This window comes from Erpetoichthys calabaricus, chromosome 8, assembly GCF_900747795.2.
Source record: "Erpetoichthys calabaricus chromosome 8, fErpCal1.3, whole genome shotgun sequence".
Taxonomy (NCBI): domain Eukaryota; kingdom Metazoa; phylum Chordata; class Cladistia; order Polypteriformes; family Polypteridae; genus Erpetoichthys; species Erpetoichthys calabaricus.
In genome coordinates, this window is record NC_041401.2 from 12,652,774 (window position 1) to 12,666,569 (window position 13,796).

The 13,796-nt window shown below is 43.5% G+C and overlaps 1 protein-coding gene across 1 annotated transcript; it reads left to right on the plus strand.

Moving 5' to 3' along the window:
* Positions 1-9,867: 9,867 nt before the first annotated feature.
* LOC114656479 (general transcription factor II-I repeat domain-containing protein 2-like) lies at positions 9,868-11,673 on the plus strand. Its single transcript, XM_028808142.1, has one exon. It carries the CDS (start codon positions 9,868-9,870, stop codon positions 11,671-11,673), a length of 1,806 nt encoding a protein of 601 aa, XP_028663975.1.
* Positions 11,674-13,796: the final 2,123 nt, after the last annotated feature.

Consider the following 13,796-nt stretch of genomic DNA (forward strand, 5'->3'; position numbering starts at 1 on the left):
CCCCATTCTCTTTTTCAGTTGGGATGTTTTTCTATCCCCTTTTGGCCTCCCATCCAAATAAGGAACCTTCTCCTCTTCTGGTAGGGATGTCTGTCCATCCCATGTAGCACTTACACTATCTATCTATTGTGATGGATGGTTGGCGAGAGTTTCCGGCCCTCACCCCCGGGCTGCCAGGAGGAGCTCTCCCGACAGCATGGACATGCCCCGAATTCCAGCAGGGTCTCATGGACTTTGTAGTTTTTATGCACAACCCTGCTGGATACCTTGGGGACCACCGGGAGCCACTGTAGGGAGGCTCGTGGACTCGTATGTGCCCTATAACCTGGAAGTACGTCCTGGTCACGTGAACAGGAGAAATAACGTACTTCCAGGTTGAAGAAAAGGACTTTTACCCTGACCCGGAAGTAATAAGGACTAGTATGGAATGGAGGGTGCTTAGTGCACATATTTATAATAAAAAGAATAATAGTTGTACTTTTACCTGGTGTCTGGCGTGGTACCTGAGGGTTCAAGAGGTTGATAAATGCCTCAACTTCTGCACTATCTATCTATCTATCTATCTATCTATCTATCTATCTATCTATCTATCTATCTATCTATCTATCTATCTATCTATCTATCTATCTATCTATCTAAATGATGAGCCCCTGTGTGCTGAACATGTGGAAGAAGCAGATTTATAAAATATTTGCACAGAGCACAGTGACATTAAACTTATATTCTGATTATAGTGATGTCATCATGGGCACTGGGACCGGAAGTGACATCATCATGGGCACCAAGACTGGAAGTGACATCATCATGGGCACCAAGACTGGAAGTGACATCATCATGGGCACCGGGACCGGAAGTGATGTCATCATGGGCACCGGGACCGTGTGGTGGGATTTCCCATGAATGGTCTGCAGAGGACTGAGAGAGAAAATCATGCACCTCACCATCCCCTGGTCAAGCATAGAGTCGTCACTATTCGGACCCTTTAGCTGCTTCCCATTTGCACGTGTGTGACAATATATTGTTCCTGAGGATACGTGGATCAGTTAAGGTAGGTGAATGTCTGGAGGAAATCAAGCATATTGGGTTGTATCTTTTTTTGAGTAGAGGTATCAACAAGTGCATAAAGCTGTAGCTGTCTGGTGCCGCTGAGATTCACACTGTCAAATAGACGGTGATTTAATTATTTTTTTAGTGGAGACTCCAGGGATGCACCCAGCCTTGGCTCGACCCTCACGCACCCACAAGCAGAGACAAAAAGCCACCGGTAATAAAACAGCAAATAAAGATTGTATTAATAATAAATGAAAACAACCCATCCACAGGGGATGCACAAACCCAGTGTGTTTCTTCATGCTGGTCCCAAGCCTGGATAAATGGGGAGGGTTACGTCAGGAAGGGCATCCGGTGTAAAATTTTGCCAAATCAATATGCAGACAACAATACAGTCATATGAAAAAGTTTGGGAACCCCACTTAATTCTTTGGATTTTTGTTTCTCATTGGCTGAGCTTTCAAAGTAGCAACTTCCTTTTAATATCTGACATGCCTTATGGAAACAGTAGGATTTCAGCAGTGACATTAAGTTTATTGGATTAACAGAAAATATGCAATATGCATCATAACAAAATTAGACAGGTGCCCAAATGTGGGCACCCCAACAGAGATATGACATCAATACTTAGTTGAGCCTCCTTTTGCAAATCTAACAGCCTCTAGACGCTGTCCTCCTATAGGCTCTGATGAGTGTCTGGATTCTGGATGGAGGTATTTCTGACCATTCTTCATACAAAATCTCTCCAGTTCAGTTCAATTTGATGGACAGCCTGCTTCAAATCATCCCATAGATTTTCGATAATATTCAAGTCAGGGGACTGTGACGGCCATTCCAGAACATTGTACTTCTCCCTCTGCACGAATGCCTTTGTAGATTTCGAACTGTGTTTTGGGTCATTGTCTTGTTGGAATATCCAACCCCTGCGTAACTTCAACTTTGTGACTGATGCTTGAACATTAAACTGAAGAATTTGTGATATTGGGTTGAATTCATCAGACCCTCGACTTTAACAAGGGCCCCAGTCCCTGAACTAGCCACACAGCCCCACAGCATGATGGAACCTCCACCAAATTTGACAGTAGGTAGCAGGTGTTTTTCTTGGAATGCAGTGTTCTTCTTCTGCCATGCAAAGCGCTTTTTGTTCTGACCAAATAACTCAATTTTTGTCTCATCAGTCCAAAGCAGTTTGTTCCAAAATGAATCTGGCTTGTCTAAATGAGCATTTGAGTACAACAAGCGACTCTGTTTGTGGCGTGAGTGCAGAAAGGGCTTCTTTCTCATCACCTTGCCATACAGATGTTCTTTGTGCAAATTGCGCTGAATTGTAGAACGATGTACAGATACACCATCTGCAGCAAGATGTTCTTGCAGGTCTTTGGAGGTGATCTGTGGGTTGTCTGTACCCATTCTCACAATCCTGCTCATATGCCGCTCCTGTATTTTTCTTGGCCTGCCAGACCTGTTGGGTTTAACAGCAACTGTGCCTGTGGCCTCCCATTTCCTGATTCCATTCCTTACAGTTACAGAAACTGACAGTTTAAACCTCTAAGATGGCTTTTTGTAGCCTTCCCCTAAACCATGAGACTGAACAATCTTTGTTTTCAGATCTTTGGAGAGTTGCTTTGAGGATCCCATGCTGTCACTCTTCAGAGACGAGTCAAAGTAAAGGAAGCACAACTTGTAATTGATCACCTTAAATATCTTTATATCTCATGATTGGACACATCTGTCTATGAAGATCAAGGCGTAACGAGCTCATCAACCAATTTGGTGTTGTAAGTAATCAGCATTGAGCAGTGACAGGCATTCAAATCAGCACAATGACAAGGGGACCCACATTTTTGCACAGCCAGCTTTTCATATTTAATTTAATTTCATACAACTAAATACTGCGTCACTAAAAATCTTTGTTCGGAAAACACCGCAGTACTCAGATGTTCCTAGGAAATGAAAGACGTACCACTGTTATCTTTATTGTTGAAAGTAAATTATTATGTAGGCTGAGAGGGGTTCCCATACTTTTTCATATGACTGTACAAATTTCCATACCGGATCGGTCGAGCCCCGGGTTAACAACGACCGCCACCAGTACTGTTAGCCAACAGGGTGCTGGTGGAGATTGGGCTACTGTTGGCCGAAGAAGAAGAAGGTGAAGAAGAGTGTGGGAGACGTGTCTGGTGGCAGGAGGAGAGGAGGAAAGTAAATGTGGTGAGAGAGGACATTCAGGTGATGGGTGTAACAGAACAAGATGCAGAGGACAGAAAAATATGGAAGAAGATGATCCTCTGTGGTGACCCCTAATGGGAGCAGCCGATAGAAGAAGAAGAAGATTAATAATAAATGAACACAAGATCCCACCCCAGTTCCCCTTACTGCGATGTACAATCAACACGAAAACAAACTACAACAATACCCAAACACAGTAAAGTCCATGAAAAAACGGCAACAGATGTAATATAAAGATGAAGGTAAATAGTCCAGAGATCTGCACGTTGAAGGGGAATGTGAAAATAGTCCTACCGATAGTTCCTGAAATGGTGAAGATGGGTGGACGGTTCAGGCGCGTTCCTTTCTTCAAAGGATGGCCATCAATCCACATACAGTCCTCACATAACAGGCAGACAGCAGCCAATCCAGACCCCGACCCAGGACAAAAATGAGGAAGCATAGGTATCACAATGGAAGGTAGACAGACAGGAACTTTAGACACAAAACACAAGATACTTCTCCCCTTTTTTGGTAACACTAGCCCCCTGTTTAAATGTCGCGCCGCCCTCTTTGTACCTAACAGTCCCTGCACCTTCAGGAGATGACCAATCAGAGCCGCTGGAAGGACTGCTGGGAGTTGAAGTTTCAAGCACCGCTACAAAGCGACAATTAATTAAATACAAAATCTAACAGATTTTAGAAGTTCCAGGTTTTACAAGTGAGAAGTTGTTGGCACTTCCCTATTTATTGGGACGGAAAGTGAAAGTAAAGATTTGTGGCATGGATCGTGGACTCTCTTACAGACAGACCTCAGTATGTGTGTCTCAGGAACTGCAGGTCTGACTTTGTGGTCAGCAACACAGGAGCGCCACAGGGGACTGTACTTTCTCTGGTCCTGTTCAGCCTATATACATCGGACTTCCAATACAACTCGGAGTCCTGCCACGTGCAAAAGTTTGCTGACGACACTGCTATCGTGGGCTGCATCAGGAGTGGGCAGGAGGAGGAGTATAAGGACCTAATCAAGGACTTTGTTAAATGGTGTGACTCAAACCACCTACAACTGAACACCAGCAAAACCAAGAAGCTGGTGGTGGATTTTAGGAGGACCAGACCCCTCATGGACCCCGTGATCATCAGAGGTGACTGTGTGCAGAGGGTGCAGACCTATAAATACCTGGGAGTGCAGCTGGATAATAAATTGGACTGGAATGCCAATACTGATGTTCTGTGTAAGAAAGGACAGAGCCAACTATACTTCCTTAGAAGGCTGGCGTCCTTCATCATCTACAATAAGATGCTGCAGATGTTCTATCAGACGGTTGTGGCGAGCGCCCTCTTCTACGCGGTGGTTTGCTGGGGAGGCAGCATAAAGAAGAGGGACGCCTCATGCCTGGACAAACTGGTGAGGAAGGCAGGCTCTATTGTTGGCATGGAGCTGGACAGTTTGACATCCGTGGCAGAGCAACGGGCGCTCAGCAGGCTCCTGTCAATCATGGAGAATCAACTGCATCTACTGAACAGGATCATCTCCAGACAGAGGAGCAGCTTCAGCGACAGACTGCTGTCACCGTCCTGCTCCACTGACAGACTGAGGAGATCGTTCCTCCACCATACTATGTGACTCTTCAATTCCACCTGGGGGGGTAAACATTAACAGTATACAATGATATTGTCTGTTATACCTGCATTGTTATCACTATTTAATTTAATATTGTTTTTTATCAGTATGCTGCTGCTGGAGTAAGTGAAGTTCCTGGGATTAATAAAGTATCTATCTATCTATCTATCTATCTATCTATCTATCTATCTATCTATCTATCTATCTATCTATCTATCTATCTATCTATCTATCTATCTATCTATCTATCTATCTATCTATCTATCTATCTATTTATCATATAGTGCCTTTCCTATCTATCTATCTATCTATCTATCTATCTATCTATCTATCTATCTATCTATCTATCTATCTATCTATCTATCTATCTATCTATCTATCTATCATATAGTGCCTTTCCTATCTATCTATCTATCTATCTATCTATCTATCTATCTATCTATCTATCTATCTATCTATCTATCTATCTATCTATCTATCTATCTATCTATCTATCATATAGTGCCTTTCCTATCTATCTATCTATCTATCTATCTATCTATCTATCTATCTATCTATCTATCTATCTATCTATCTATCTATCTATCTATCTATCTATCTATCTATCTATCTATCTATCTATCTATCTATATAATATAGATATAGAATAGAAATATAACCGTCAAATGTTGAGAGCAAATGTTGCCTCTCCTAAAAGAACAGTCTGCTGAAGGTTATGAGATTATTTTCATATCTTCTTCATTGGTTCAGAGTTGAGGGGTTTTAGAGCCTTTTCCAGTAAGTTTGGACACAATACAGTGTGAAAGAATCAGCCTCAACACAGGAAAATAGGTTTGGGGCAGCCACCCGTGTATTGTCCCTGGCTGCAAAATGGGTAACTGAAAAAGAGCACCGTGTGCACTTGTCGAGTTCCAAACTGAACTGATTTACTGTTCAAAACATGGAGGCTTTAAAGGCCGGGAGCGGAAGCGACATGTTTCTGGGCGCTGGATGCAGAAGTGATGTCTTCACGGTTGAATCAGGCAGGTTTTCCCATTTTTGGTCTGCAGAGACAACAGAAGAGGGTTCGGTGCAACCCGCCACCCCCCTGGCCTGGCGTGGATTTACCTTCACTTGGTCCGTACAGCTTCCTCCTACTCATGCATGTGTGACCACAGGAGTCATCCCAAAATGGGATTACAAAGGACCTTTGTAGTCCAGATGTCACAGGTTTGCATCAGGCTACCAGGAGTTACCACAATGCAAATGGCCAGACTGGGATGGATCATGGTGTGATTCTAGAACCAAACACTTTTGTACCGACTCGAAGAGAGACAGAATATTTTTTGTTAAGGACCAGGAGATTCACAAAGTCAAACATACTATCTGAGTTCAAAACTGAGAGTCACCGGATTGATCAGCAAATGGAAATCAAAGATCAGAAACAAAGGCAAAAGATTTAAATACTGGGAAATGAACAATAAAATTCTTAATGAAGATAGGTTTACAAAATCGGACACAAAATGGCCGTCTAATCGACCTTTTAACTGCTCACCAATTGGCCCCTCGAAGTCATGAGCTTAGGGTGCAGAACTTTTTCAAATCCTGGCAGGATCTAATCAATAACATTTTAGAATAAGCTTTTAAAGCACTGAGGTAGCAGGTTCTCTCCCCATTTCTTTTGTCTTCTCCATTTATCTTTATTTGCTTATTAATTCATCTATTTACTTATTTTTACTACCTTTAAGTTTTACTCTGCTGGCCATGCTCTCTTTCTCAGGGGTGGGGGTTGATTTGTTTTTGATCCTATTTTTGTATAAATTGATCTACTTATATGGAATGTTGTGTGATTACAATAAAATCAATAAAATTAAAAAAAAAAAAAAAGAGTCCCATACCGCTACTAACTTAGATCCACATCATGATGATGGAAATCCAGAAAATGAAAAACAAAATGGTGTTGCATCAAAACTGTTAAAATATATTAATCAAACGCCCTCTCAATGAACATGAAATCTGACTTCAGAATCAGAATCCCTGAGTTTCACAACCCTGGAAGAGATTCTTCAAAATTCATTCAGGATTAAAGAATTAAAAAATGTATGAAAAAATGCCAGTCATAACAACTTGGCGTAGTCGGCAGGATGTGGACTGTGGATGAGTGCAGTGGGAGTGTTGCACAGTGGATGGAAAACATCTGTGGGGAGCAATCAACTCACATGGGAAAACCTGGAAAACAGGCATTCAATTGGTGATGATGACATAAACAATATTTATTCCACAGGTACGTGTACCCATCAGTAAACTTGACCATTCTAGCATCATTCATACAGGCAATAACAAATAAAGGAGTGGTGAAACGACAGCTTTGAAGGAAATTCATATTCAGAGAATGGGCTTAGAAATGCTGTGAGAAAGAAAATTCAATAAGCAATATAACAAGGACTCGATACCTACGTCTAGCAGTACAGCAGAACCCTGATTATCCACGCTCCCTTTTAACGAAATTCCTCATTATCCGAGGCAAGCCTGTAATTATAATTCACTAAATTTCTTATAGTTTGTAAAGGTTTAGCTGTGAATACTTTACCAAGTGAGTAAATACTATAATTGTAACCTCGACTGTAATGAGTGAGAGGTTGGGGAGCATGTGACTTTGGGATTGTGGGCGGAACTCACTCACACCCCCCCCCAACTGCACCCCTCAGCTAATGTCAGTGTGTCGCCAGACCTGACCATGTAAATATTCTCTATTGCTTTGTTCAGTTAGGATTTTTGTGTTTACTAGGGGGCTCCGCCCTCTGCTCGCTTCGCTCACCCACCCCCGGGTTTAGTTTACCGGATATACAAATTAAAGAGATTATTATTTTAATGGGAATTGTTACATATGCATTATTTTCACTTTTACTTTAAAACTTTTGTAAACACAATACTTGTCCTTTATTTCCAGCCCCGGGCGTGGTTAAATCTCTTTCTCGCAGGACGCATAACGCCACTCGCGTTGTGAAAGGGGGTGGCTGAACGCACGCCTAGGAGATGCTGTTGGATCATCTGCTGGCTTGCTGCTGCTGCTGGCGAGCTGTGTGTTCTGCTTGTTGCACTGCGTGTCAATCATTTAAAACCTTGTACAGCAGCTGTCCTTTTGCCGCTTCGCGTCTCTGCCACTCGCGTTGTGAATGGGGGAGGCTGAGCACACACTAATAAGATGAGGTCGGATCATCTGCTGGCTTGCTGCTGCTGCTGCTGCTGCTGGCGAACTGCGTGTTCTGCTTGTCACTGTTTTAAGAGTTGGGTGCACATGATTCCTATCAGCCAAAAGCATTCCAACAACTGTGAGGTTAGATGGCCGTGAACTTGTTTTAAATTGTTTGTAATTAGGACGTGACATGCAAACGTCACCGTCTCAGGGATCTTGCTTCCTAAGGTTGTAATGTTTAGTCTCGCGATGACGTCAAAGTGTCTATCTGAGATGATTAGGTCTCATTCGCTTCACTAGCCCACCCCGACCCCTCTAGGGGTGCGCTATGCTACAGCCACTTCACATCTCTGCCGCTCGTGTTGTGAAGGGGAGTGAGCTGAACGCACGCTAAGGAGAAGCGGATGGATCAGCTACTGGCTTTGTGCTGCTGTCGAGCTGCATGTTCTGTTTGTCGCGCTGCACGTCGATCATTTAAAAGCTTCTACAGCAGCTGTCCTTTTGCCGGTTCGCGTCTCTGCCACTCGCTTTGTGAATGGGGGGGCTGAACACACACTAATAAGATGAGGTCGGATCATCTGCTGGCTTGCTGCTGCTGCTGCTGGCGAGCTGCGTGTTCTGCTTGTCACTGTTTCAAGAGTTGGTTGCACATGATGCCTATCTGCCAAAAGCATTCCAACAACTGTGAGTTAAGATATCCATGAACTTGTTTTAAATGTTGTCTCACTGCCTTCTCTCCCGGGACGTCAAATTGTCTTCCAAGAAGATCACGTCTCGTTTCCCTAGTCTCCCTCCCAAGATTTTTTTTTTATAATAGAGAGACAATATTTGTCCTTTATTTCCTTCCCTGGATGTGGTTAAATCTCTCTCTCTCGCAGGACGTATGACACCGCTCGCGTTATGAAAGGGGGGGTGGGGGTGGCTGAACACACGCTAAGGAGATGAGGTCGGATCATCTGCTGGCTTGCTGCTGCTGCTGCTGGCGAGCTGCATGTTCTGCTTGTCGCTTGTCGTTGTTTTAAGAGCTGGGAGCACATGATGTCTGTCTGCCAAAAGCATTCCAACAACTGCAAGGGTAGATGTCTGTGAACTTGTTTTAAATTGTTTGTAATTAGGGCGTGACGTGCAAAAGTTACCGTCTCACAGGTCTTGCTTCCTAAGGTTGTAATGTTTAGTCTCGCGTGACGTCAAAGTGTCTCTCCAAGATGATCAGGTCTCATTCGTTTCACTAGCCCACCCCGACCCCTCTAGGGGCGCGCTATGCTACAGCTACTTCGCGTCTCTGCCGCTCGTGTTGTGAAGTAGGGTGAGCTGAACGCACGCTAAGGAGAAGCGGATGGATCAGCTACTGGCTTTGTGCTGCTGACTGTCGAGCTGCGTGTTCTGTTTGTCGCGCTGCACGTCGATCATTTAAAAGCCTGTACAGCTGCTGTCCTTTTGCCACGTCGCGTCTCTGCAACTCACGTTGTGAATGGAGTGGGACTGAACACACACTAAGGAGAAGAGGTCGGATCATCTACTGCACAGGTGTCAAACTCTGGCCCGCGGGCCAAATTTGGCCCGCCGTGTATTTTCATTTGGCCCGTGGGGCAATATCAAATTAACATTAGAGCTGGCCCACCGGTATTATACAGCGGCGGTGTTGCTGTAACACCGCATTCACTGCAAATACTACAAATCCCATAATGCTCTGCGGTTGTTTTGGCGCGCCAGCTTTGTGTCAGTAGATTTCTAGCAAGCAGCGTTCTTTCCAGACGTGCTGCGGCCCAATACTACAACTCTAGGTGTCACTGTTTTACCCCTACCAAAAATGACGAAAAGGAAGGGAGAAAACAGAACTTTTCGGGACAGGTGGGAGACAGAATATATGTTTACGTATCTGAAAGACAGACCTGTTTGTCTCGTTTGTGGAGCCAACGTGTCAGTACCTAAGGAGTACAACCTTAGGCGACACTATGAAACGAAACATCAGGACATGTACAAGGACCTGGACACGACTCAAAGGAGCCAGAAAGTAGAGGAGACGAAGAGAGGGTTGGTTTCACAACAAAATATGTTCAAAAAAGCCACAGCACAAAACGAGGCTACTGTAAAGGCGAGTTATATCGTGGCAGAAGAAATCGCCAAATCAACCCGATCCTTTAATGAGGGAGAATTTATTAAAAAGATAATGCTGAAAGTTTGTGACCAAGTGTGCCCAGAGAAAAAACAGGCCTTTTCAAACGTAAGCCTGAGCAGGAACACAATAGCGGAGCGCATATGTGATCTTGCCACCAATCTGCATGACCAGCTGATGGAAAAGGGGAAAGATTTTGTTTCTTTTTCCCTCGCTGTGGACGAGAGCACTGACGCGTCTGATACTGCGCAGCTGTCAGTCTTCATCCGCGGTGTCGACTCAAAAATGTGTGTTACGGAGGAGCTTTTGGGATTTAAATCCATGCATGGCACAACCACAGGGACGGACATTTTTGAGGAGGTTTGCAAATGTGTAACTGAAATAAACCTGCCGTGGGATAAACTCGTGGGATTAACCACTGATGGTGCGCCAGCGATGAGTGGTAAAAAGAATGGTCTGGTGGGCAGGATGCGTGAAAAGATGCAGGAAGAGAACTGTGCAGGTGAGCTATCGGTTTATCACTGCATTATACATCAAGAGTCACTGTGTGCTAAAGCCCTAAAGATGGAACATGTTATGACCACAGTAACACAAGTTGTTAACTTTATAAGAGCCAAAGGTCTGAATCACCGCGAGTTTAAGTCTTTTCTGGAAGAGTTTGGTTCGGAACACACAGACGTGCCGTATCACACAGAGGTGAGATGGTTAAGCCGCGGAAAAGTACTGAACAGATTTTTCGAGCTGCGTGAAGAAATATGTCAGTTTCTGCAAAGCAAAGGGAAGGACACAGCAGAACTCCAGGAGCAAAAGTTTATGTGTGAGCTGGCCTTTCTGTCTGACATCGCAAGCCATCTTGATGCGCTGAACCTGCAGCTACAGGGGCGGGGCCGCATCATCACCGAGATGTACTCGTCAGTGAAAGCTTTTAAAGCTAAACTCTGCCTGTGGGAGAATCAGCTGCTGCAAGGAAACCTTGGCCATTTCCCCTGTTGCCAAACCATAAATACGCAGATCTCTACCGCCGTGTGCGCACAGTTTGCTGAAAAACTCAGTGTACTCGGCGCTGAGTTTAACCGACGATTTGGCGACTTTGATGGTCAGAAATGGAGATTTGAACTGCTTAGTAATCCCTTCGCAGTCGATGTGGAAAAAGCACCAACTAACATTCAAATGGAGCTGATTGAACTCCAGTGTGATGACACGCTGAAGTCAAAGTATGATGCTGTTGGCGCCGCACAGTTTCCACAACACATCCCTGACACAATGCCTCAGCTCCGCACCCAAGCTGCTCAATTGCTCTCCATGTTCGGCAGCACTTACCTATGTGAGCAACTTTTCTCCTCAATGAAGATGACGAAAACATCTCACAGGGCACGTCTCACTGATGAACACCTTCGTTCGATAATGAAGGTTGCCTCAGCTCAAAGCCTGAGCCCCGACACTGATGAACTAGCATCCAAGAAAAGATGCCAGGTGTCTGGCTTGAACACACCATGTTAGATCAGTGTGTCGCAAACTGAACAGTAAAAAGGCCTGAATGATTGATTTATGTATTAGCCAGTGGAAAAAGTTAATGTTGATATTTAGCAAATTGAAAAGAGGCATTCATTTTTTATTTAAATGTTATTTAATATGCCATTGATGTTTCTTCGTTTGTTCTTTGACAGTTGATTTTGCACTATTAAGTTAAGTTAAGCTATAAGCATGGCTTGTTCCATATTCAGTGTTAAAGCAAATCAGTGTAGCAAACTGAACAAAAACATTTTATTCATGCACTCTTCTCTTGCTACTTCAAGGCTTGAATGTTTGATTCATTCATTATTGTTATTTTGTTTTCAAATGTATTTATTAGCCTGTGGAAAAAAGTTTATTTTGATATTTACCTCAGAAGGCTGCAAATAGAAAAGAGGCATTCAATTTTTATATTTAAACATGAAACTCGGGTTTGCATGTCATTATAAAGTTATATAAGCCTTGCTTGTTCAATTTTCAACGCAAAACTTGTTTGGGTGCCTATTAAAAGGTAATTTTTTTCAACCTTGGCCCGCGGCTTTGTTCAGTTTTAAATTTTGGCCCACTCATTATTTGAGTTTGACACCCCTGATCTACTGGTTTGCGAGCTGCGTGTTCTGTATGTCATTGTTTTAAGAGCTGGGAGCACATGATGTCTGTCTGCCAAAAGCATTCCAACAACTGCAAGGTTAGACGTCTGTGAACTTGTTTTAAATGTTGTCTCACTGCCTTGTCTCGCGTGACGTTAAAGTGTCTCAAATTGTCTTCCGAGAAGGTCACGTCTCACCTCCCTAGTCTTCCTCCCAAGAGATTTTGTCATAATAGAGAGATACATTTCAAAGTGCTGTGGTGAATTACTGGTGAGAACTGTGAAGCCATGTTTTCTGGCTCAGAGCTCCATCCGTTAGCCAAGCAGAGCCCATCTTTGACCACAGTGAGTGGTGGGCTTCCTTGGTGACGCTGGATGATCTCTCTCTCTCTCTCTCTCCATGTCAGTCTACACTTTCTCTTCACGGTGGCCATCTGTATTATCCAAGTGGTAGCATTGGTCCACATTACCTTGGGTAATTGGGGTCCATCTGTATATCAAAAACGCCTGAGAGGGAAAATTCTGTTAAAGGCAGAGCTACAGTTAATAAAGGTGGCCTCGGCACTGGCGACCAGAATCACTTTTGATTTTCTTAAAGCTCCAGAGTCCTGGGTTCAAACTTTAACCTTCTCACTGTCTGTGAGGACCTTGCAAAGTGGTTCCTTTCTAAATCAGAAAGAGACATCTGCTTCTATACAGATACACGACAAAGTTATTTTTTTTCTTAACATATGTGGACATATCAAAATTTGATTTTCATTGAAACAGCATCTAAAGATTAAAAATTGCAATAATTTCTTCAACAAAAAATTAACAGATGCACAATTTGCTTCTGGAAAAAGATAAGCTGTCCTGAGCTTTGGTTTGGCCATTCCAAAAACACTCCATTTCCTTCTTTTGAGCCATTCCCAGGCGGACTTTACTGATGTATTTAGGGTCTTTTTCATGTTTCAAAGTCCAGGATTCTGATTCTGAGGTCCTGCATTATCTTCAAGCACACTTTGGTATAATGAATGAATTCCTAGTGGATTATATGATGGGGAGCTGCCCAGGTTTTACAGTTGGCTTTTCTGGTCAAATGTCTTCTGGTACTGTGACCAAACACCCCTATGTGGACAGATCAAAATTTGATCTTCTGTAATTCAGACTAAAACTGCTGAGTTTAACATTGGCACGGCAAATTAGTTGCTGTCAAATCCTCTCAAGGTGTTAGTGCAGAGAGAAAAGAGTGCAAACTGTGCCACTGTGTGGGTAGTGGGTAGTGCCCAGTGGTGGTCCTACCCAGTGCTTCAGGTGTGGAAACAGAAATACAGTAATCCCTCGCTACTTCACGGTTCACTTTTTGCGGATTCACGACTTCACGGATTTTATATGTAAGCATATCTAAATATATAACGCAGATTTTTCGCTGCTTCGCGGGTTTCTGCGGACAATGGGTCTTTTTACTTCTGGTATTTGCTTCTTCAGTTGGTTTGCTCAGTTGATTTCATACAAGAGATGCTATTGGCGGATGGCTGAGAAG